The 24,721-nt window shown below is 35.8% G+C and overlaps 5 protein-coding genes across 10 annotated transcripts; 1 reads left to right on the top strand and 4 right to left on the bottom strand.

The window, feature by feature from the left end:
* Positions 1-14: 14 nt before the first annotated feature.
* On the bottom strand, positions 15-4,523 carry LOC100250552 (protein CYPRO4). Its single transcript, XM_002284696.4, has 2 exons — positions 2,763-4,523; positions 15-483 (listed from the first exon to the last, which is right to left on the bottom strand). The coding sequence occupies exons 1-2, from the start codon at positions 4,377-4,379 to the stop codon at positions 202-204; spliced, it is 1,899 nt and encodes a 632-aa protein (XP_002284732.1). The 5' UTR covers positions 4,380-4,523; the 3' UTR covers positions 15-201.
* Positions 4,524-11,697: 7,174 nt separating this feature from the next.
* Positions 11,698-14,235, bottom strand: LOC100250665 (pentatricopeptide repeat-containing protein At2g04860). Its single transcript, XM_010666270.3, has one exon. The coding sequence runs from the start codon at positions 14,050-14,052 to the stop codon at positions 11,812-11,814; it is 2,241 nt and encodes a 746-aa protein (XP_010664572.1). The 5' UTR covers positions 14,053-14,235; the 3' UTR covers positions 11,698-11,811.
* Positions 14,236-15,155: 920 nt separating this feature from the next.
* Positions 15,156-16,411, bottom strand: LOC100245425 (sterol carrier protein 2). 2 transcript variants are annotated; one of them, XM_002284699.5, is made up of 4 exons: positions 16,005-16,411; positions 15,852-15,912; positions 15,512-15,614; positions 15,156-15,407 (listed from the first exon to the last, which is right to left on the bottom strand). In XM_002284699.5, exons 1-4 carry the CDS (start codon positions 16,131-16,133, stop codon positions 15,326-15,328), a joined length of 375 nt encoding a protein of 124 aa, XP_002284735.1. In that variant the 5' UTR covers positions 16,134-16,411; the 3' UTR covers positions 15,156-15,325. The 2 variants fall into 2 exon arrangements, with proteins under 2 accessions (XP_002284735.1, XP_019072242.1); XM_019216697.2 differs by having other exon boundaries at positions 15,156-15,432; positions 16,005-16,376.
* Positions 16,412-16,765: 354 nt separating this feature from the next.
* Positions 16,766-20,137, top strand: LOC100267745 (thioredoxin-like 4, chloroplastic). Of its 5 annotated transcripts, none has more exons than XM_002284707.5 (4): positions 16,766-16,932; positions 18,153-18,780; positions 19,152-19,205; positions 19,824-20,137. In XM_002284707.5, exons 2-4 carry the CDS (start codon positions 18,307-18,309, stop codon positions 19,944-19,946), a joined length of 651 nt encoding a protein of 216 aa, XP_002284743.1. In that variant the 5' UTR covers positions 16,766-16,932; positions 18,153-18,306; the 3' UTR covers positions 19,947-20,137. The 5 variants fall into 5 exon arrangements, with proteins under 5 accessions (XP_002284743.1, XP_019072241.1, XP_019072239.1 ...); XM_019216696.2 differs by having other exon boundaries at positions 16,805-16,932; positions 19,796-20,137; XM_019216694.1 differs by lacking the exon at positions 19,824-20,137 and adding an exon at positions 19,444-19,742 and having other exon boundaries at positions 16,805-16,932.
* Positions 20,138-20,648: 511 nt separating this feature from the next.
* On the bottom strand, positions 20,649-23,644 carry LOC100245540 (abscisic acid 8'-hydroxylase CYP707A1). The gene is made up of 9 exons (XM_002282752.4): positions 23,304-23,644; positions 22,888-23,209; positions 22,641-22,790; positions 22,278-22,526; positions 22,018-22,107; positions 21,778-21,856; positions 21,536-21,642; positions 21,317-21,435; positions 20,649-20,976 (listed from the first exon to the last, which is right to left on the bottom strand). The coding sequence occupies exons 1-9, from the start codon at positions 23,498-23,500 to the stop codon at positions 20,877-20,879; spliced, it is 1,413 nt and encodes a 470-aa protein (XP_002282788.1). The 5' UTR covers positions 23,501-23,644; the 3' UTR covers positions 20,649-20,876.
* Positions 23,645-24,721: the final 1,077 nt, after the last annotated feature.

Raw genomic sequence — 24,721 nt, 5'->3', positions numbered from 1 at the left:
TGTACAAAGAGTGATGTCTTTGGAAATTACTACCATAATAAAATTGCTGGGCTTGCAATGAGTTACAAACATGTACGAAATCATATTACAGTTAGGAAAGTCATTCTTGAAAACATTTCAAGTAGCAAAGCAGCTACATAAAGTACAATCCAAAAGTTCTAAAGATGAATTAAAGTAACATAAGGGACATGTTTTGGAATGTCATCGCTTGCTGGATATACTGAAGGAGCTCACTTTCATGTGGGTAGCAACCACAAGTGGAGCCTCAGGAGAATCGCTGACAGCAAATTTGTCATGCATGAAGCGGCTATCAACTATGGAGTCATCTTTGAGAACAATTTTGTAGCAGTAACAGCTCTTCAGGCCCTCCTGATTATGGTAGCACTCATGGGAGCCATTCTTCACCTGTTGAAAATTCCATATCACACTAAACTTTCCTACTGTGGCAACCAGGTGGCGCTCCTGCTTCCCATTCTCTGTGACCTATGGAATTTCAAAATGTTGGACCACAAGACAGTTAAAAGCCAAAGAACCAATCATAAGGATATAAGAGAAACATGCTGCATGTATAAGAAAGAATACATTACCAAACTTGCTCAGCGGAAAAGCAAAAACTATTTAACAATAAAAAGAAATGGGAACTTCTGCATCACTAATCCTGTTTCAGGAAATAGGCAGGAGAAAACAAAACTTCTGATGCAGAGATAAAATGAAAATTAAGAAAATAATTAGGGTAAGGCATAGTGCAAAAGTAAAAACTTTTGGATTGAAAGATTTGTATTTATAATAGGAAATTATTAAACATTCCTACATAATTTACAAAATGATCTCAACAACTATAACAACTTGCTACTATAAATTCTTTTATTGTTTTCTTTTATCCTCATTGGAATAAAAGCATTTAAGACTTTTTATTATTTAAAAACTAGTAACTTCTAGGTGAAGCTTTGGAACATAACTTATATATTTGCAAGATTCCCAGCACCCGAGCATCATTAGATTACTCAAGCTTTCTTGATCTCACAAAACCAACCTTGACAAAGCTAAGCAGATGCAAAGAAGTCTCCTATACCAGAAAGGTAACTTATCATGTGTTCTAAACTCTTGGTGTCTTTGCCAATGAGGTGTGACAGTCACCTATAATAGCTATCCAAGGAACTCTCCCTAGAAGCCTGATGTTGGAGATTCCACAACCTCTAGACAGTAGCTATATGTTTAAAATTCTAGTACTCCAATTCTACACTAATTGAAAACCTTATGCTCAATTTGAGAGAAATCTATATTAATTCAAAATCTAATAGAATGTTTCAACCATTTGTAGAAGCTTCAGTTTGAAGATCTTGAGAAAATATGTCAGAAGGCCAAGATCTAGAACCTTCCACCCTTCTATAAATACTTGGAGAGGATTAAATATGCATTGCTTGACAATATGCGACAAAAGTTTTTTATACTTGTCTTTGAGTTTTCAACATAATGAAAACCAAAGAAAATGGAAGAAAAAAGGTATTCAAATTAAAATGGATGTGATTAACTTTGAAGTTTTAACAACTTAATGGAATTTTCAAATTTTGGATTAAAGATATTTGTTAATTTTTTTATTAAGGCATGGATTGATTTGATAATGTAACAATCAACTTCCTCCATTATCCTGCTAGCGTCTCTAGTTCAAAAAACACATTGTGGAAAGCTCATCAACCATATTTGAGACAGTTACTAGTTAACAAATGAAACAGGCTTCAACAAGTGCCCTTTGGTTGAGAAACACTAGAATATCAGTCTAATACCATTAAAAAAAAAAGCACCATTCAATTGAAAATCATACATGATGGCAAGGTTATAAAAAATATTAGTTACTTCGCACATTTTTAAAGTCAACGCATTTATTAGGCAATCAAAATGCTCAAGTAAGCAACTGGTTAGCTGTACTACATGGAAAATATTTGATCCAATCTGGCCATAAAGAAATAAGTTTCTTAGATATACAATTACAATGAACTTCAGATACATTCACAGAGTCAAAATCCCAGGTTAAAAGAATGGAACCATGAGTGGACCACCCGGTGGAAAACAATCCATCACTTTGATTTACAATGGACAATGGTCTTCAATGGGATGCCATGCAAGAACTATGCTCCAATGGAATATTTCTTCAAGAATATAAGTAATAGGTAAACAAAATGATTCTTGTGTTAACTCTTTTAATAAATTTCTTCAAGAATTCATAGTGGGCTTCTCATAAACAGATAAACTCAGACATCCTTACATGGAAGATTTGCAATAAATCCACAATCTTTGCACATCAAACGCAATCTTACTTAATAAACTCACCAAAATATCCAACCTTATCATAAAATACAGTTAGCAGCCTAGAATTTTGCAAATATGCAATTGAATCAACAGTCAAATATTGGAGTAAATCCTAAGACCGTCATTGATGCAAGGAAACTTCTACTCAAGAATACGTACTGAATCAAGAAAATAAAAGCACAAATAATAATGAGAGTGAAAAAAAAATGATATTCCAAGAATTCCTTATCAGAGAAAAGGTGGAATCAAGCAGAAATACAAAAATTATAATAACACTGAGTAATTCAACAACAAATCTGGTCAAGAAGATATATCAAGAAAGCCCCTATTTTCCAATGTGAATAGCCAAAACAAGAAATGAATAGTGAAATACATTAAACCGCAGGCTGGCAACAAGAAAAATAAAAAAAAATACTAGCAAACGTAAATATGAGAAAGAGAAGGTGCAAACATACCCACGAAAACTGAGCACCGCGGAACTTATTGTTTACTCCAGCGAGATGCGAATCCAAAGGAGTGAGCTTCAACAATCTTGGGGCTGAGATTCTATTCCCCATACGCCCAGCAAAACCAGTCTTTGTCCTTCCTTCTTTGTCAATGAAAAGAGTGCTGATGAGGATCAAATAGGTGTCTGTTGTGCCCAATATCCACTTCCCGTCAAATGTAACATCCACATGAGTGATAGGTGAACCAAGGCCAGGAAAAGCAGTTTTTGCCTGCCTCATAGTGTTGTTTGAATACAGTCGGATCTTCCCGTCAATAGACCCAACAACAATTGATCCATCCCCAGCTGTTGCAAAGCACTGAAAGTTGGTACCCCGAGAGAACTGATGACCTTGGGTCCAATGCAATACAGGGGTACTAGCATCTGATAGATTCTGAACCATCCCATTTCTATCACGCATATCCCACCGACAGAGCCTGTTGTCATCTAATCCTAAAAATGTGGATCCCGAAGGATCCATCTGGGCTCCCTTACTGTCATTTGTAATATCCCTCATGGTAATATCAGTCCCATCCTTCTCAAACTTCCACTCCGTAACAATCTTCCCAGTTTCAATATCAAGATGGTGAAGCCCCCTTGTGTGGGGCTTCCCCTCAGTCATGGGACTCATAAGGAGCATATTAGTTTCAGCCCTCATAAGAAGAGCCTTTTTTGGTGTCGAATGCTCCAAGCCAAAACCACCTCTACGATTCCCATTATCAAAATTCACAAATACACCTTTCCCCTGAATCCCATGGCTGAAATTCTTTACAACCTGAATCCCAGAATCGTTCACCAAGAAACTGTTGTCCAATGCACCCAATGCCAAACTTTGTATCCCCCCTCCATTGGCAGCCTCCTCAAACTCTTCCCTCAAATCCTGACTTGCTCTCGCAGGAGTTGCCGGATCAGGGCTTTTCAAGTAACCATCCTCCGCATCTTCCCATACGGAATCATCTGCCACTTCTGGCTTCACCCACCCAATAAAATCCTTCCCATAAACCTTAAGCTTGTTGGCATCTGTTGATTCAAATCCGTACGTGTTTTCAAACAAACAATCCTGAAATTTACCAACAAAATTCCTGTACTCATCTTCACTAAAGAACTTCATCGCCCACACACCCTGTGACACAAAATCAACGCGACACTGGTCCCCGAAAGTCTTCAATTGCATTTCCAGGGCCACCTTGGCTCGAACCTTGGAACCAACCTTCAAAATCCACCAAGATTCTCCTCCCTCTTCATCATCTTGCTCATCGTCGTCTGAGCCGCCATTTCCACAAGTCTTGAGAAAGGAATAAGAAGTGAGTTTTTCTGAAGTAACCCACTTGGCTTTGGGTGTGTTTCCCCCAATGTAAAGATAGAGCTTGACGGCGTTAGGGAGAATTGGGTGGTTTTGAGAGGGGTACTTGAGCTTAAGGGCTCTGAGCTTGGCTTCGACTTCGTCGAGCGACGAGGGAGTCTTGGTTCTCCGCTCTGAAGATCTCTCTCCATTTTCTTCTTCTTCTACAACGTCTTGGTAGTTTTCTTCTTCTTCAGATTCGGAATCGGAGATCTCCAGATCTTCGCGACTGTGAGCCCCGCCCATCTTCGATTGATTTGTGGTTTGTTAATAGAGGCAACGAGAACTAAGAGAAAGAAGGAGATGAGATCTGGGAGAGATGTCAAGGGCGCCTAGTTCAAATTTTGAAAATTGGAGCGTTGTGATTACTTTTTTAGGGTTTTGAAAGGGGGCCCTCAAAACATGGCAAGTTACCGTTACCCAGTATCGCCGGTTCGGCTCCAGCATAACCGCGTTACCGCAAAAACATTAAGCAGCTCAAATGGGCCGCGGTCTGGACTCTAGGGAATGGATTGTATGAGAGGGATTTTGAAAAAAATACAATAATTTTAAAAATATTATAAAATATGAGAATTTATTGTATTATAAGAACTTGTAAATGGTCATTTATATTGATATATATCTCTTTGTGACTCCCTATAAAAGGGGAGATACCTCTAATGAAAATCAATTTTATTCTCTTCCTACATTCTAATTTCTTTTTTTTGTTTTTTTCTCCTTTCATTTTATTATTTTACAACACATTATCACACGAGTAGTCTTTACAAAAAAAATAGAAAGATTTTTCTTTATTCAGAAAAATAGAAAGACGTTATTCTATTCAGAGAAATAGAAAGACGTTATTCTTATTCCCTTCAGAAAAATTAGAAAGATCTTCTTTCTTCTTTCTCACAAAAAGGTATGTGATAAACTTATATCATGATTTTCTATTTTATTACCATTTGATCTCCATTTTCATTTATTTTATTTGAATACATAAATATGTATAATTCTTATAATAAGAAGTTATGGGGTAAATTTATAAGTAGAAGTAATGAAAAATATGTGTAATTCCTATAACCAGAAGTTATAGGGAAAATTACAGAATTATGGATATATGACCAGAAGTTATGTATATGATCCTTAATTATTAATTTTTAATTATACTGTATAACTGGATGTTATACCAAACAATATTATATAGTCTGAAGCTATAAAATAAATAAATAAATATTCATAGCCTGAAGCTATGTATAAATCTATATAATGAAAGTTTATAACTTAAAACTATGCACAAATATACACAATGAATAGTTCATAGCCTGAAGTTATATACAAATTTATATAAAAAACAGTTCATAGTCTGAAGCTATGTACAAATTTAAATATTTTCTTGTTCTTACAAAATAATCATGACCTAAAGTTATGAAAAATGTTAACTTTTAATTTATTTAATTTCTTTTAATTATATTGTATAACTAGAAGTTATACATAAATAGTTCATAGCCTGAAGCTATGTACAAATTTGCATATTTTCTTGTTCTAACAAAATGATCATAATTCAAAGTTATGAAAATATTGGCTTTTAATTTTTATTTTGTACTCACTTATTTTTTACAACAGGAATTATGGGAAACAATTTTTATTAACAATAGTTTCATAGACAGAAGTTATGCATACAATTTATAATTCTCTTGTATAACTAGAAGTTATTCAAAACAAAATTGTCAATGAATCTTGAAGCTATGATCAAAGAATGAAATCAAGCATCCCTGCAAGATTGCGCAAAAACACTTATTTTCCTTTGTCATCATCTCCATGAAGGTTTAATAAAAAATGAGTTTTGATGAGAAATCATCAGTCTTGTTCAACTAGATCTGAATCATTCCCTGAAGTGAATGCAATATTGTCCCAAACTCGTGGACGATGACGAAGACGTGGTCGTGGTCGTGGTCGTGGTCATGAAAGAAATCCCCTATACCATAGTTCTTATAGCAATAATTCACCAAATTCTCAAAAAATGAAAGCCTCATTGCACCACCAGAAGTGGAATAATACTGAGGTAAAACAAGAAAATGAGAAGTGTTTACAAGATAAACCTCCTAAGAACCATGAGAATAATTGTTATATATGTGGTATGAAAGGGCATTGGTTGCGAACCTGTCGTACGCCCAAACATTTGGTCGACCTTTACCAAGTATCAATAAAAGTAAAAGGAAAAGAAATAGAAATGAACTTCATTGATAGTGATGGCCAAGTGGATCTAACCCATTTAGATGTTTCAGATTTCTTTGAGAATCCTAATGAGAAAATTGACCGTCTAATTGGTGATGGAAATGTTTGTTATGATTAAACATTATGTTTTATTTAGTTCTTTGCAAATAGGTTCATTTTGTTATCATCTTTGAACACATTGTTCATCTTTTATAGTTTATTTCACATTTTATTATTTATCATTTAAATTCTTTTCTTTATTTATACTTGAAGATACATAAATCTCTCTCATACCTTGATCCATTACTACAATTAGTTTGATTATTGAAATACTTCCTAGTTATTTCATGTATAAATTACTCCATACTTAGAAAATCAAATGTATGAGATATTTACGAAATATATAACTTTAAATTATCTTTTTGTATTTGTTTTATTGTGTTATATGTGCTCTCATTGCTTTTACACAACTTATTAAGTTAAATTATCATCAATGACTAATATTTTTCCATTGATTTTAACTTTTTCTCTATAATAATATTTATTCAACTCTATAAAGACGAAGTCTTTATGACAATGTTTTATGACTTGTTACTTTGATGAAACTCTTATCTCATTAATTGCACAACATTGATGACAAACAATGTTAATACTATATCAGGTGATAGAAACCTAATTAAAGGCTCCAGAAGAGCTTATACCATGTCACTAGTAGTATTTGATTCCATGTGAATGACACTTTATACGATACTAGATCCAGAAGAATCTTGTAAGACCAACTTGGTCTCCTAGGGTAAAAGATCATATTTATGTATATTATAAAACCAGAAGTTTTTATTTAGTGACTAGTCTATCTATACACTTAAAATGTAGAATGACTTGTTGTGCAAATTATAATTTTAATGAGACAATTATCTTGTCGTTAGGGAGAGAAGAGCCAGTTTCAGAAAAACAGAGTAAAATTATTTGGAATGCATTGACTTTGACTCATCTTGATCCCCACAAATCAATGTGAACTAGAAGTTCAAAGGATCACTCATTTGCAAAATCTTGCAAATCAATTACAGATGCATTCATTGATACAAAGAAAGTGACAAAGTCATATATCCCGGCTGCAAATACTCTAGCACAGATTGATGTCCCTATAGGATAATTAACAAATTAATCTAAGATACGCTTAAAGTGTGGTAGACCTGTCAGCTCAAATGATGTAACTCCCCGGAAGAGGAGTACCCAAGAAAAACTTGGCACTCTAAAAGATGCCATAAAAAAATAACTGATCAGTTTAAAATTGATAAATCTATAGCCCCAAAAGAGACACAAATAATGTAGAAAGCCCCTGAAGAGGCACATGTACCTGAAAATTGTGAGATCTCAATAAGTTATGTATACACGGAAGAAAAATGTTATCAAAATAATGTTATTATTAACAATATTTTCACTTTCCAAGTGGTCTCCGATATCATAAGAAATGATTAAGATCCTGAACCACAAAATGTGGAAGGATGCCGACATAGAAATGATTGGCCAAAATGGAAAGAAGTTATACAAGCAAAGTTAAAACTCATTAACAAAATGAGAAGTTTTTGGACCTGTAGTCCAAACACCTAAAGATGTAAAACTTGTTGGGTACAAATGGGTATTTGTACGAAAAACGCAATGAGAATAATGAGATCATAAGATATAAAGTGCGATTAGTAGCACAAGGTTTCTCGCAGAAACCCGGTATTGACTACGAGGAAACATACTCTCCCGTCATTGACGCAATCACATTTCGTTTATTAATTAGTTTTGTAGCCTTAGAAAGACTAGATATGCGTCTCATGGATGTTATTACAACATATTTATACGGATCCATGGATAATGATATACACATGAAAATCCCAGAAGGATTTAAATTGCTTTAAGCGAATTGTACAAAGCTTCGTAGCATGTACTCAATCTAGTTACAACAATCCTTGTATGAATTAAAGCAATCTGGAAGCATGTGGTACAATCGTCTTAGCGAATACTTGCTAAAAGAAGGGTATATGAATAATCTTATATGTCCATGCATCTTCATTAAGAAATCATAAACCGGATTTGCAATTATTGCAGTGTATGTTGATGACTTAAATCTTATTAGAACTCTTGAAAAGCTCACAAAAACAACAAATTACTTGAAAAAGAAATTTGAGATGAAAGATCTTGGAAAAACAAAATTTTGTCTTAACTTGCAGATCAAGCATTTTCAAATGGAGTTTTAATACATCAATCAACATACATTAAGAAAGTTTTAAAGCTTTTTTATATTGATAAAGCGCATTCTTTGAGTTCTCCAATGATTGTCAGATCACTTGACGTGAAAAATGACTCATTTCGTCCTTGCGAAAAAGATAAAGAATTACTTGGTTCTGAAGTACCATATCTTAGTGCTATTGGTGCACTTATGTATCTTGCCAATTGTACACATTCGGACATTGCTTTTTATGTCAATTTATTAGCAAGATATAGTTCTGCTTCAACTCGAAGACATTGGAATGGTATTAAACATATATTGTGTTATCTTCGCGGAACTACTAATATGAGTTTATTTTACTTAAGGGAATCAAAGCAATAATTTCTTGGATATGCTGATGCAGGATACCTTTCAGACCTACAAAAAAGTAGGTCACAAATAAGGTATGTGTTTAATTACAATGGTACTGCTATTTCATGGAGATCTGTCAAACAAACAATTGTGACCACATCATCAAATCATTCAGAAATACTAGTAATTCATGAAGCAAATCGTGAATGTAAATGACTAAGATCTATGATCCAACATATTCGGGAATCATGTGGACTCTCCTCTATCAAAGGTGACCCGACAATATTATTTGAAGATAATGTTGCATGCATTGCACAAATTAAAAGAATGATACATTAAGGGTGATAGAACTAAGCATATATTGTCCAAGTCTTTTACTTTCATTAACTCCAGAAGAGTGATGAAATCGTTATTTGATGAATAAGATCAAGTGACAATTTAGTAGATCTATTCACAAAGACATTATCAACTGCAATACTCAAGAAGCTCATTGGAATACGCGGACTCAAAGATCTCCATGTTGTGCTACTAGAGAAAATATAATCATGTCTACATGAGGGGGAGCTAATTGATAAGAACATCACTAGGCTGCACTCTTTTTTCTTCCGTCCAGGTTTTGTTTCATTGGGTTTTACTGGCAAGGTTTTTAACGAGACAGTGGTAGTAATCCAAAAGAATATTGTACTTTTTTTCCTTCACTAGGGTTTTTTCCTATAAGGTTTTTCCTAGTAAGGTTTTAATGAGGCATATTCTTATGATCATCAAAGGGGGAGTGTTATAAAATATGAGAATTTATCGGATTATGAGAACTTGTGGATGATCATCCATATTGATGTATATCTCTTTATGACTCCCTATAAAAGGGAGATACCTCTAATGAAAATCAATTTTATTCTCTTCCTACATTCTAATTTCTCTTTCTTGTTTTCTTCTCCTTCCACTTTATAATTTTACAACGAAAAAACATTTATTAAACTATTTCAAGATTTAGAACACTTTCAAATTCCGTTATAAAAGAGTTTAAGGCCAAAATAATATTTTGGAAGAAAAAAACAGTGACAATGGATTCCTTCCCAAAATATTTTTCAAAGTAATTTTTTCTAGTCACGTGATCATGAGTTTTTTTTTTTTTTTTTTATGTGAAAAATCATCATCAATGACTGTGATTTTAAAATCCTAATAACTATAAAATCACAATACTAATTGTGATTTCAAAAAATATTATAAACCATACTTGTTATAAGTTTTCATAGCTGCTATTATGATTTTAAAATTTTCTTTAGAACCACAATTAATAACTGTGGTTTTAAAAATATTTTCAAAATTTTAAAACCATAGTTAGTAATTATTGTTTCAAAAATGTTCTTAAAACCATTGACTTTTCTTTAAAACCATAATTAGTAACTTTGGTTTCTTTTATGACCTAAATAAAAGAAATTTTAACTAAATAAATTGTTATAACCATAACCAATTTTTCTTTTATATAATTAAAAAATTATACATTTTAACCATAACCTAAGTTCAAATCACACTTAATAAGGAAAAACCTAAAATCATAATCATTAGTTTTAATTCTCATATGAAAATATAAATTTTAAAATATTTTTCTTTAATTCATATGTGATAAAATTCATAAAACAAATAAATATCTTATTTACCATAAATATATAAAATTTTATGGGAGTACATGTAGGTGAAATTATTTTCTCAAAATTTCAAGAAAATTTTGAAAAAATAAAATAAAAAAATAATTTTAAAATAGCAATCAATGTAAATAAAATTTTTGTTAAATATAATTTTAAGACCACAGTTAATAACTGTGATTTTAAAGAAAATTTAAAAAATAAAAAAATACATATGTAACCACTTGTAGATTTAAAAATAATTTTAAAATCCGTAACTATGGTTTTAAGGATATTTTTGAAACCATGGTTCATAACTATGATTTTATGATTATTAGGATTTTAAAACTAGAGTCACCAACAGTGATTTTTTACACTAAAAAAAATAACCCACATAGATGATTACGTGATTAAAAAAAGACTACTTTAACAAATATTTTGGGAGGGACACTATTCTAACTTTTTTTTTTCTTCAAAAGTATTATTTTAGCCTTAAACTCATTATAAAAAGTGTTGTGAAAATAGTCTAAAAATACCATATTTAAAAAAAAATCATTTTCAATTGATGTCATAAAATTATTGTATTTTTTTAAAAAAAAAATATCCATGTATAATAATATGACCACAAGCCAAGTCACACATTCAATCCCAACTTTTTCTTATTAATTTTTCCTTCTTTTGTTTTTTATTAAATAATAGATAAATAAAAGTAATATTTTTCAAAATAACAGCCATAATGCTAAATTCTAATGGCTCTAGTCTTCTAGACTCCACAAGTAACAAATGTCTTATATTTTCCAAAACTACGTTATTGAGAACCATTAGGAGAAAATCATTTACAATATTTGATCACACCCTTTGGCCTAAGAAGAGACGGTAGGCTTAGTATTGTACAAATATGAGAGCGGCTCCTTCTTTGACCTTGTTGCCAAGGAAAAACTAAGATGGATGACAAAATTTTGCAACCTAAGTTTAATATTGTACTTGTTACCGTAACATTGAAAAATCACAGTTTTGTTACCGTAGCAAAAACTCAGCCATTTGCATTAGGCCAAACTGAATATGGGTCATGAAAAATCTATAATCCTAAACTCCAATTTCTTCTTTGTTTTTTCAACCTACCATTTAAGCTATTCAAATTTCAAACTTAGCACAACTGTAATGAAGTTCTCAACTGGTGTTTGTGCGGAAGCAATTTGATTCTGTGTATCTGAATTATTTTCTGCTGATAATTTGCAGCAAGGGCCAGAGACAGGGTAGAATGAGAAGAGAGATACAATATTTGAGTCAGAAGTCAATGTGGAGAAGAAAGCTGCCAATAATTTGTATTCAAACTCAAGTCGCTCAAGCACAAGCTGTTATTCATTTTCTCCAAGGAAGAAACCTCAATTAGGCTAATTCCAGAAGATCCATCTCCGCCAGTATCTTTCATCATTTTCCTCACCCTTGCTACATCATCCCACCTTCCTTTACTTGCATAAAGATTTGACATCAACACATATAATCCACCACTGTAATAATCCAATAGGAGTAACCTTTTGGCCAAACACTCCCCAAGCTTCAGCTCTTGGTGGATGCAACAAGAGGTAAGCAAAGCTCCCCATATGGCAGAATCAGGCTCAACCTCCATATTCTTGACAAATATTACTGCTTCCTCTAAAAATCCTGCTCGACTGAGGAGATCAACCATGCATGCATTGTGTTGCAATCCTGGAATCATACCAAAGTCTTCCCTCATACTTCGAAAGTATCGTTTTCCCTCCCAAACAAGCCCCCCATGGGTACAAGCAGATAATACTCCCAAAAAAGTGATTCTGTCAGGTTTTAGTCCTTGTTCTTGCATTTCAGAGTAACAACTGAGAGCTCTATGTTCATGCCCAGATAATCCATAGCCTGAAATCATTGTGTTCCATGTTGCCAAACACGGCTCTTTAATGCTCTTAAACACCCTCTCTGCACTCTCTAACCTTCCACACTTGATATACATGTCTACAAGAGCAGTTTCCAGAAAATCTTCCATGTCAAGATTGTTTCTGAGAACATAGTTATGGAGCCTCTCCCCAAACTGCAGAAAACCAACTTCAGAACACCCTGCTAATAAACTAGCAATAGTAATGGCATCAGGACTGTGTCCATACATCCTCATCTGGCAGAACAACTCCATAGCATCACTTGTTCTTCCAACCTGTATGCAGGCCGAAATCACTGAATTCCAACTGATTAGTTGTTTTTCACCCATCTCAGAAAATAAAGAGAATACTGTTTCTATGTCACCAAACTTTGAGTACATGCTAATCAGCCCATTCACCACTAAACAATCAGCACACAAGCCAGTCTTCAATCCATAAGCATGGATCCCTAGCCCAGACCCAATGAAAGTAGGGTCTGTGAACCCATGAAGAATGCTAACCATAGCAACCGCATCTGGTTTCATTTTTAACTGCAACATTTGAGTAAAACACTCCACCACCAAACCCATATTGCCTTTCTCAGCGTAGCCTGAAATCATTGCAGTTAAGGAAACCAAGTTCCTTTGAGGCATTAAATTGTAAAGTAGTCCCGCTGATTCAATATTCCCACACCCAGCATAGGAACACACTAGTGAAGTGATGACAGAAGCATCAGTGGCAAATCCGGTTTTAATTACATAACAGTGAGTAGAATCCAGATGAGCATTTGCTGACAGAAGACTTATGATTGTAACGTAATTGACTTCCACCCTTTCCTTTTGCATTTGTTTAAATACAAGCATTGCCTCGTCAAATAGCCCATTTTGGCCATAGGCACCAATCATAGTATTCCATGAAACTTCAGTTTTCTCAAAGATTTCTTCAAACAAGACTTCGGCCGCTTGCAAATCTGCACATTTAGCGTACATCGAAGTTAATGCATTCTTCACTCGGCAATCCAAGTCAAGTCCAGACTTAATTCCAAATCCATGAATAGCCTTCCCTTGAAAGATTATATCTGGCCGACCACAAGACGGAACTAAACCAACCAGCGTTCTCTGACAAGGAGGAAAGCCCTCTCTGAGCATTTGGACAAACACTTCCAACGCATCATAATCATATCCATTGCGAGAATACCCACAAATCAACGCATTCCAAGATACAACATCTCTTCTGGGCATTTCTTCAAATAAATGTTGGGCATAATAGATGCATCCCAATTTCCCATAGAAGTCGAGAAAAGCAGTGGTCAAGTACACATATTGATTAAACCCAGATTTTCTGAGGTGGGTTTGAATCTGATTTGCTTCTATTTTTGTATTTGGTGAATCAATAACAGTTGAAGAAGAAGCATCGGCAACATAAGCTTTGATGAGCAAAGAGAAGGTAAGATCACTTGGCTTCACGTTAGACTCTAACAATCGACGAAAAGTAATAAATGCCCATCTCGAATCTTTGGTTTCACTACATGATTTAAAAAGAGAATGGAAGACGGAGATATTTGGAATAGATGGAAGAATGAATTCGAGTCCAATACGAGGGAGAGTAGTACGAACATAGTGACCTATGGTATAGGCCGAGCTCATACTCTAATTTTTGGCGCGTTACAGCTTCGGCAATTCATTGCAATTGCAAGTGCCAACTGGTGGAAAGATAAGTGCCTGCTTCGTCAATGGCACGCGGTTTGATGTTGGAGCATTTTATGGAGTCGAGCAAAAATAATTTATTTACAGGATATCTACGGAGCAAATTCCTTCTCGAAATCATTTCTAAATTAGTGCGTGTCACTTGCTGACTTACCTAATATCCCTGTCACAAAACCGTAATTGATAGCTATTATTTTTTTTTAAATTAACTAAAATCGTAATTACTACAATTTTAAATTTAAACCTAAAATTGTTATCACTATAATTTTAAAGGCAAATTTAAAACCTTAATTATCAATTATAGTTTTATATTTACAATGATTATGATTTTATATTTAACAAAAATACAAAAGTGTAATTATTTATTATGATTTTTTAATGTAAAATATATATATATATATATATATATATATATATATATATATATAGAGAGAGAGAGAGAGAGAGAGAGAGAGAGAGAGAGAGAGAGAGAGAGAGAGAGAGAGAGAGAGAGAGAGAGAGAGAGAGAGAGAGAGAGAGAGAGATATTTTTTTTTTAAACTATTTAATTTGAAAATTAGTAGTGTTTTTTTAGAAAAAAAAGAATGTGTTTGATAATGATTTTAAAAAATATTTTTAATTTTTTTTAAATATTAAAAATGTTTAAAATGTTTGCACAATTTTTTTATATATATATATATATTATTTATTATAATAATAATTATTTTTATGGATTATGAATTATTTTTAACATTTGAGAGATGATGCTCGATCTGAACAACAAATTGGAAGGAAAAAAAAATTAAAAACATACCATTACATTGAATTGGGATAATCTGAAACACAGTTGGGTTATTGAAGCCTTGGAATTGAAATCAGGAATGGGTATTGCAATTCTTGCGGTGAGGCGTGGACCTGTATATGCTAACCGGAGTGGTATCAAGGGAATGGACCTGGATATGCTATATGCTAACCAGCAGTGGTATACACCCCTTGATAAATTTAGATTTTCAATTTTATCCAACCAACTTGTAAAATTAATACAAAAGTCGGCTACCATATGCATAACACAGAAAAATGGAGGAGGTCTTTATGAATGTTGATAAGATTAAGGATACAGTTATACAAATGGAGGCTTTAGTTTCCTAAGACAAGTATGAAAATTTAAGCCTAAAATGAGTATTACAAAGCAACAGAGATTTCAATTATGCCAGCCTCTCCCAACATGTCTGCTCTCACATCTTTGAAGGCTTTGGAAAGATATCAGGAGTGAATTTCTGTGCTGCACTCAAACTGCCCTTTATCTTCATTGCGCCCCTGCACCCCCGTCCAGATTAATGAACTTCCATCAGAAACCAAAAATCAAATAAAATAGTGTTATGACAAGGAGAGATTTAGAATGCAGTGAAAGAGGGCAGCACCTCATAAAAGCAATTTGGGGATTCATCTTCCCAGTGGCAACCTTAACAAAATCTTCATCCTTGAAAGAAAAGGTGGCATCAGGCTTCCCTCCTTCGTACGGCCCTAGATTACCAACCAAAGAAAATGTCAAACTCCACGTGATTCATCCTTCCTTCCAACTTCCGGCGAAGTTTTTGGAGAATGTGCAATTAGTCAATTTCGAGATGTTGAAAGAAGATGCAAAATTCGACCTTTCAGCGTTTCATAGGAATTATAATAGAAAATCAAAAGAGGGAAGAACGGAACTCGCAGATTGAACAAAATTATAATAAGACCAATTGATAGATCGGAGACCCTAACCTTTGGTAACTTCCCCTTTCTTGAGATCAACAATGTATATTTCCTCGTTGAATCCAATTTTCTACGATCCGGCAACAAAAGTATTACATTAGGATTAGGATAAAAATACGTCTATACACAAGGAAACAGAGGGAGAGAGAGAGAGAGAGGGACCTTAGGGGCGATGTTGATCTGATAGACGAGGCCGATCTTCTTGGTGAGTTGTTTACCGGCGTCGGTGGCAAGGTGGAGCTTCATCTGCTCCAACACGGCGTCGGACTTGAGGGAAGTGGAGTTTGCCATTAGAAGATGGTAATTGATGGAAGGCGCCCGGGGTTTTGCCGGTTAGCGTAGATGTATCATTTATGGGAGGAGTCGGGTCGGTCGTATAAGGTTATATGGAAAGTGGGAGACGGGGATAGGATTGGGGTGTTAGGTGACGCATTCATGAATTAACTGCAACGACTCAAACCAGACGATGAGGGATGGACACGCAACCCAACATTTTCTGTTATTTAAAAGGATTAGCCTGACCTCTGAGTCTCTTCGTCACTGTGTCCAAAATAAAAGTCAAATTTTCTGGCTCTCTTGTACAGTTCTACTCCTCCAAAGTCCAGTGGTTCCCGACGGATCAATTTGGGCTACATGGGCCGGATTTTAGATGTTCCCATTTCAAACCAATCCAATATGCTCTTGGGCTCTATCAATTTAAAAGCTATATAATTAATCCCTGTGCTTTTTCTTTATTTTAGTCGGCTGAAACTGAACTCCTCATCATCCAAAGCCCTTGTACCCTCACGATTTCAATTTTCTTTCTTTTCCATCGCAGCCCAAAGCCCAATATTCCGAGAATCATGGTGCTTGGGCCTCCATCCTTCTCCATGAACCACTGCAAACTTAACCCAGAGGACCACAGAAACTTCATTACTTGCTTCCAGGCCAGCCCAAGCTGCCCAACCCTTTAGATGGAATTACATATACCAAAAAAGAATATGGGGATAACATATGGAAGAACGAAGCGGATATGGTAGAACGTGTCATTTTCTGATTCGAAACAGGTTCAGATATGTGGTGCTGGCCGCAGCTATTGCCACTGCCACTGGTAAGCTTGAATCACTTCTCCAATTTCGCCCTTCCATTCCAACCATTGAAATGTTTCAATTTTCTCTATCTTAGTTTGTCTTCTTTGTCATCAAACTGCGCATCTGCGTTCTCTAATTCATACCTTTCTCAGTAGGTTTTGATCAGGATGGAGTATAGAGAAGATGAGATTTGACAAACTAACAAATTTGCGTGAGAGTGATAGTTCATGCTTTTAATCAAACATTTTGCTTCAATTTTATATGGGCATGTTTGAGTGTTTGGTATGAGCAGATAACTGAAACGTTTACAGTTTGCCCTTCCCAGTTTCTGTTTCATTGATATATTCATAGCTCCAGAGATCTCCCGCCTCAACCCATTTGAGCAAATACACTTAAATATGGATTCTATGGTATGCTTTGCCATACTTCTGAATCAGACTCACAAGTAGCCTTCTTAACTTATGATCCTTCATTTTACAATTGCAAACTCATCTGGTTACAGTTGATTTGAGGTTTCCATTGTTTGATCTGTTCCCAAACTGGTTACAATTGAAGCTTGCTCTAACTCTGAGAAGATTTGAGTGGTTGCTTGATATTGAGCATACAATTATATTGGGCACAGCACCAAAAATCAGAACTCTGATGGATTAAAAGTGTGTTAGAGAGATATATACTCTTCATAATAGTTATAAACCTGCCAAAACTTGTGTCCAGGAGAAAATTTGAATGTAGTTGGTTTTCGATCTCATAATTTTTATTAGTCTTCAATCAAATGATCTGTTATATTACATGACATTTGAAGTTTCTTGCAAAATGATATAGTTCTGGGAGGGGGAGATACCTCCCAGGCTTGCAGTTATTTAAGTCTTGTAGTGATCTTTTGCCTTTAAAATTTGGGGTGCAATGGCTGCTTCTTGAAGTCTCTGTCATTATACTATGATGGAAGAAATTTGTTAAATTACTTTTTCCTACAAAGTAAAGGGTGCATGAGGGGAAGTGTACTGCTTGTGGTGGTTGTGAGAACCTGTAATCATCTATATACCTTAAAAGCACTTCATTTTTACACGAACAGTTAATTCGATGTTGTTTTTTTCATTTAGACCTTCTTCGCTAGTTTCAATTTATTTGTCTTTGATACAGACATCATAAACTTTTACTATTAGAAGATCATAATGGTTAGACTTTCATTTTTTGTAGTAATGGATTTTTATTTTTTATTTTTTTTTTGTGGATGACTCAGCTGAGGGAATAGCATAGTAATGCAAAGAGTATTTTGAAGATCAATTACTCCTATATTAGCTAACATATATCAAAAGTTCAAAGGTTGATCTTGGAAGTCTTTGGATCTCAAGCGGTCTGTACATTGATGTTCTGGAGCTCTGCTATTTGCAGTCATGCAAAGGCAGAGTGTTCTTTACAATAAGGCCTCTTTCAATTTTGGAAAGAACTCAGATGGTTTTGATACCAGAATTCCCTGTATACTCCCCAGCTTGCTTCCTGACAGAATCCATGTTAGATCATGTTTTCTAAGGGCGGAAATTCCATCTAGCATTAAAATTGAAAGTTTGGACTTCACAAAAATTGGCTGCACATTTCGCCAGGCAGAAGTTAGAAGTGTGGCTTATGAGAATGAGGGAGAATTATCAGATGAAGATGATGAGCTTTGTCCTGTTGACTGTGTTAGAGAATTTAAGACAGATGAGGAATTCTCCCGAATTCTGGAAAAGGCCAAGGAGACTAATTCTCTAGTTGTGGTAGATTTTTATCGCACTTCTTGTGGAAGCTGCAAGTATATAGAGCAAGGCTTCGCAAAATTATGCAAGGGATCTGGCGATGAAGAAGCTGCGGTTATCTTCTTAAAGCATAATGTACGTATTGTTTTCATGGACTCAAAGTTGATTCAGTTTGCAAGATTAAGTTTTTTATCAAACATATTTGATGTACTTGATAACTTGTATTAAATCATTGAGTCATCTTAAATTATCAAGTTATTTACGAAACACCCTTTAAATGTTAGCTGGAGCAGTTGATTTGATTTAAAATATGCCTTTCCTAGGATCCAGTGTCGGGCACGGGACTCTAGGCACCTCAAGATAGGGGCTTGTCCTGCTTCCACCAACTGTTCATAAAACTGAGCATTGGATTTTCTTGCGAACAGTCAACAGTTGTTGGGTCTTTCATTACTTTTTTTTTTTTTCATTAGCTAAAAATGAGGTTCTCATTGTGCTCACTACTGCAGGTAATTGATGAGTATGATGAAGAATCTGAGGTTGCTGAGCGACTCAGGATCAAGGTAAATTTCCCTTGAAATCAACATGGGTCTGATCTCTTTATTAATCGAGTGATTTGGCAGTAACTATCATAAAAATCACTTTTTAAAGTATTGAAGACCCAAGAAGCTAACATTTCATCGACTTATTTGGGTTGTTTTATACGAGGTTCCCTGAATCTGAGCTGAATTGAGTGATTTAGTAGACGTGTGAGTCTGTCCAATGGGCTTAATAACTAAATAAATTAAATTCCCTACCTAGGTGCTAGGACGAGTTTGAATGGAAATTATTCTAAAGCGTTGAATCTGGGTTTCCAGAAGGACTGAGAATGGTTGTTGATAGGTGGAAACTGCTGAGAGGAAGATGGAAGTTGAAGAAAAGTAACAGAAATTTGTTCATAATTTTTTCCAGCCTCTAATAAGTGTCAAAAGTGGAAGACATTCATTTTCTTCTTTTTGGTCCATGTTTCTCCTTCATTTTAAATTATGAAAGTACCATCAATTGTTATCCTAATTGAAACTGCATATATTTGAGTTTATTTTATCAAGTTCTCTTGAACATCCGGTCAACCATTTATTATTATCAGTTCTCCTAGTCTGTGTTCCACTGACAGTGAGCCGAAACTGATAACGATGCTGCAGGCAGTGCCCCTCTTCCACTTCTACAAAGATGGGGTTCTATTAGAATCATTTCCAACCCGAGACAAGGAGAGGATTATTGCAGCCATTCTCAAATACACTTCTCCTGCATCCCAAGATGTTTAAGCTACTCTGGTTATGTTTCCAAACTTTGCTACTGTATAACAGTAACGGGTACTGATATGAGAGGAATATATGATTTAAGTGCTATGAAGCATTCCCCTTCTGTAATATAATGTCTAGCAATCTTATGAAACGTTCAGTCTTTCCACTTGGATTAAATTGATGTTGGCTCAATAAGATGAAATACTTGTCCATTCTTCTGCTGTCTATCGAGTAATATGTTCGTGTCAAGGTGGATCAACTGTGGATATACCAGTGCAGATCCAAAGTTATGTAGCTTGACGCATACTATGAATATTTGGTATGTGATCTGAAAGAATGCGGGTGAGGGAAGATGGAGAAGGATCTAGGTGGAAGAGTCCTTGGGTTGTAGCTTGTAGGGCAGCGGATCTTTTGAAATATCATGAACAGATCCACGGGAAAAAAATACCAACAATTCTGAGGCCAGGCCACCGAGCTCTATTAGCCACATCTTGGTAGGGTCCAACAACAAAGAGCTTGCATTATAGTCAACAAAGTTTGGGTCCTTAGGGGGGTGCCGTCCAGCTGAGGCCACCACCCTTTTTCGGCCTGCCAGTGACACCACAAACACGTGGCTCTATTGCAGCCTCTGACACGTATCCCTATTGCACCACATGTGCAGTCGACATCCGCGTGGCAATATACTCACATGATTAGTAACCGAAATCCAGGAAATCAAAAGAATTGCATTAGAACTCTTTCGTTATCATTATCATTATAATATATATATCAATGAAAATGCTAGTCGTACAAAATCAAAGTAGGGATAAAAAGGACATCTCTCCAACCCAGATGAGTTTTTGGGTATAGAGAGAGCAACAATCGAAAGCGCCCGGCCAAAAAAGAAGATGGTAAGAATGAAAACGAAGTCAGGGGAAGGGAGGTGGCATGCGCGATAATTATAGGCTGCTTTTAGGTGGTAGATTGTTTCCACAATCTGGCTGGAAGTCCATTCACAGGGACTGGGAATGGCCCATACTGAATCCCGCTTTGGAATCCCGCAACTTCCCACCTGCAATAACACATAAAACGCCCTTGCTTATTCATGAACAGCCTCTGTTGCTTAGCTCTTGTATAATTTCTTCTATCATTATTAGCTCTCTTATTTCAAAATTAATGTTGTAAATAATTGTTGAATATCATGCATGTTAACACACTAACATGATATGTAGAAAATGATGAGGTGTTCAATGGTTGGGGTTGTCGGAGTAGCGTTAGTGTTGGAGGGCAGAGCTCGCAGTAGAGGGGACCATATTAGAGAACAAGGTACAAATTCGGTTAGATGTGTGCTTGCCCTTTGTATGGCAGACATTGGATTTTAGTACTGTGATTAAACATGATTTGAACAATACCTGAACTTGGTCACTAGGTGGTGGGTCATAATAAGCATCTCCAGCTTGGCAAGCTCGTTTCCGGGGCAGGCGTGTACTCCATTGCCAAATGGCACAAATGTATTTGGTTTTGGCGCAACCTACAAAACACACCACATAAATATGAACAAATCAATTCATTGAAATAAAAATATACTTAGCAGTAAACACGTACCATACTTGAATTTGTGTAACTCTTACCTCAAATCTAGAAGGATCAAACTTCTGAGGGTCAGGAAAGAACTTTGGATCGTGATGAATGTTCCTGAAGAGTGGCATTACTTTCCAACCTTTTGGGATAAGGTATCCTGTGACACAGTACTTGTCAGTCAGTCCTTTAAATTTCATTTATTCAGTTACTATGTTATTAAGAGAGTAGTTTTTGGGCCAAAATAGACACATTTAGTTGGTAAATACGTAGTCCTGTCATGTTTTAATCTTACCCTTGAATTCCACATCAGCCACTGCTTCTCTGAAAGTGAAAGATATTATGCTTGCCATTCTCAAGCTCTCTAATATGACCTGATCACAAGTCCATGTTCCTGTTAATTAAACCACTCGTGCGCGAAATGCCAGTTCAAAGATCACATGATTAACAAAGATTTTATCACGGTTGATGTCTTAGACTTTCTATGTCGGAGGGGGCCATGGACTTGGTGTCATTCAATTCACCCATACCATACCTTGTGAGTAACTGGCATGTTTCTGGTCTGACTCCATGTCAATGGCCGGTTACCTTCCTCGTTAGATTTATTGATTGCTTTCTGTTCAGCCTGTGAAAACAGCATCTGTCAGTATCAACTATAGTCATTGTCACCACCTTATAAAAATCGAGGTCTAGACAAAGTAAGAGTGAGAGAAGCTACTACTTGTTGATCTTAATCACTCATTACTATTGTTCTATTATAATTATATGGAAAAGAAGGCTGCTTCGCGATCTTACCTTTACAGCCTCTAGAAGTTTCGGATCATCATGGAGGTACTTGAGAATCCATGTCATGACACTGGCTGTGGTGTCTTGAGCAGCAAACAGCACTCCGATGATGTTGTCTGCGATTTGGTCATTGGTCAGGGTTTCACCCTTTTCATCTTTAGAGTTCAATAGACTACCCAATAGATCCTTGTCGGCTAACCTCTTCTCCTTTCTCTGACCAATAAGCTCGCTTAGGATTTTGCTTAGCCTTTTCCTTGCCTTGAGAGAATCAATCAATAGGAACAGTGAGTGCAAAAGTCACATAATAATTTGAAGAGACACAAAAATGAAAAAATAGCTAGTCCCTGTTGTGTTAATAATATTTTTGCCTACCCATAGTGCCTTTTTGTACGGAGTCCCTGGGATGTTTGTGGGGAAGGAATTATAACCTCTATCAACTATGCAATAGTTCTTCTTTAGCTCTTCTCTGTAGTGGGCCTCCAAACGGCCGAAAATTGCAAGTATGCCGACTTCAAAAGAGAACTGCAACAGAGTGAATTACAAAACCATGAGGGGAAGGTGTTCTTCTTCTTTTAGAGTACTATGAATACACAATTATAGAACATGCATCTGAGGTTACCTTTTTTATTTCATGGAAGGTGTTAAAAACATGGCCCCCCGCCCACGAGTCCAAGGCAGAGACGGCTAGGGCTTCAATATCGGCCACCAAGTTCCTAATGGCTTCAGGAGACAAGGAGCCTTGAACCAGCTTCCTCAGCCGATTATGGTAATCTCCTTGGTGGAAAAATAAGGCAGATGGCCCAATCAACCGTTCCTTACTTTTGGGGTATGTGGGCTTGAACAAATGAGCTTGTGTCACTAGCACAAACCGAGCGGCTTCAGGGCTAGCCAGCATAACACAAGGGCAGCCAAGTATATGGGTCTTGAAAATCTCTCCGTACCTGAACCGCCATGCCCAAAACACTTCAAAATTCATGCAATAACATGAAGACAGAGAAAGCTAAAAACACAATATACAGAAAATATATACGAGACCTTTTCTGTTTGGCAGCAAAAAAGACACTAGGATCTTGAGAGTAGAGTTGCAGAGTCTCTCCTATATAAGGCCAACCCATTGAACCCGGAGGAAGCTTAGCTCTGTGCTTGGGTTCTCTCTTCTCTCTTCTTAAGATGTAGAAGAGTAGAGCCAGGAGAAAGATGACAACATATGCAAGGAATCCAGGCTTTTCCATTTCTCTTTGAGCACTGAGGTTGATTGTGTGTTTGTAGTAAAATGCAGATATGTGAGGTGGTGATGTTAGCAGTGGGGGAGGGAGATGCCGTTATTTATAGGGAGAGTGGGACTGGAAAGAGACAAACTATTAAAAAAAATTTCCAGGACAACGTCTTAGACTCTTAGGGTACTAATTTAACAATGCTAGATTATACATTTTTTTTTTTAATCACCTTCCATGATTAAATATTGGATGACAGTTGTTTACAATTTTACATTTGCTTTTGCGGGTAGCCAAATATGATTAGTCAACTTTGCTCTCTTGTTATGCCTTAAGCAGCTATCGCAGCCATCAGTATGAGCCAGTGGGTGCTAATTAAGCATTAGGGGAAACCTGGAGATACTTGTGGTCAACAATTTGCTGAATCACTCCTTCCACGAAAATCCTAAGTATCTACATTCTAAAAATAAAAATTACCAAACAGGTGATTTTGTTTCTTTGAAGTACTTGTTAGAAGAAAAAGAGTTGATAGCAGCGTTTGCCTCTAGATGCTCCTAGACTTCACTACAAATGTAGGGAAGGGAAATTATGTAAAAAAATAGCAGGTTGAAAAATGGTTAATGTAGATGGTGGAGTTGAAATCAACTGGAGGAGAGGATCCATGGACATAACTTGAAGACAGGGACACATCTCTCGCATTTAGGAGTTAAGGAAAGGAACGGAAGTGATTATCAACCTTTTTGGTAGGTACAAGTTAGGACACATAATCAAACAATACCACCGTCCTCTTTTTTTAAATCCAAGAATCAACTATCAACCAGACATTTCCATTGACTTTGAAACCCTCTACTAATTTAATTTCACGGAACAAGAGACGTGAGAATAAATTGGATGGATAAGATGCAACCTGACTCAAATCACATGGGATCAAATGCTTCCAGTATCTTTAAGCCATTTCTAGAACTTGGCCATCTACTATAAAAGGGGACAATACACTTAACACGACAGATTATACTCTAGAAGTGACGATCCTCTTCATTTTCACTCGGTAGAAGAAGAAAGAAAGATCTCCTCCAACTCGGGCTTGGACGGTTGGACCCATGAGCCTGACTTCATTGACCTCCAACTCCACCGAATTTGGAGAGGTAAAGGAAAAAATAAACCACCCACACAAAACAATTATTACATGTACTTGACAACAAAGGGTGGGGTTTAAAAGAAAAAGAAGAGATAAATTTG

The sequence above is a fragment of the Vitis vinifera genome, chromosome 18 (assembly GCF_030704535.1).
Source record: "Vitis vinifera cultivar Pinot Noir 40024 chromosome 18, ASM3070453v1".
NCBI classification, from domain to species: domain Eukaryota; kingdom Viridiplantae; phylum Streptophyta; class Magnoliopsida; order Vitales; family Vitaceae; genus Vitis; species Vitis vinifera.
The sequence above is the reverse complement of the archived record's forward strand: the minus strand, read 5'-3'. Positions and strand labels throughout refer to the sequence as shown.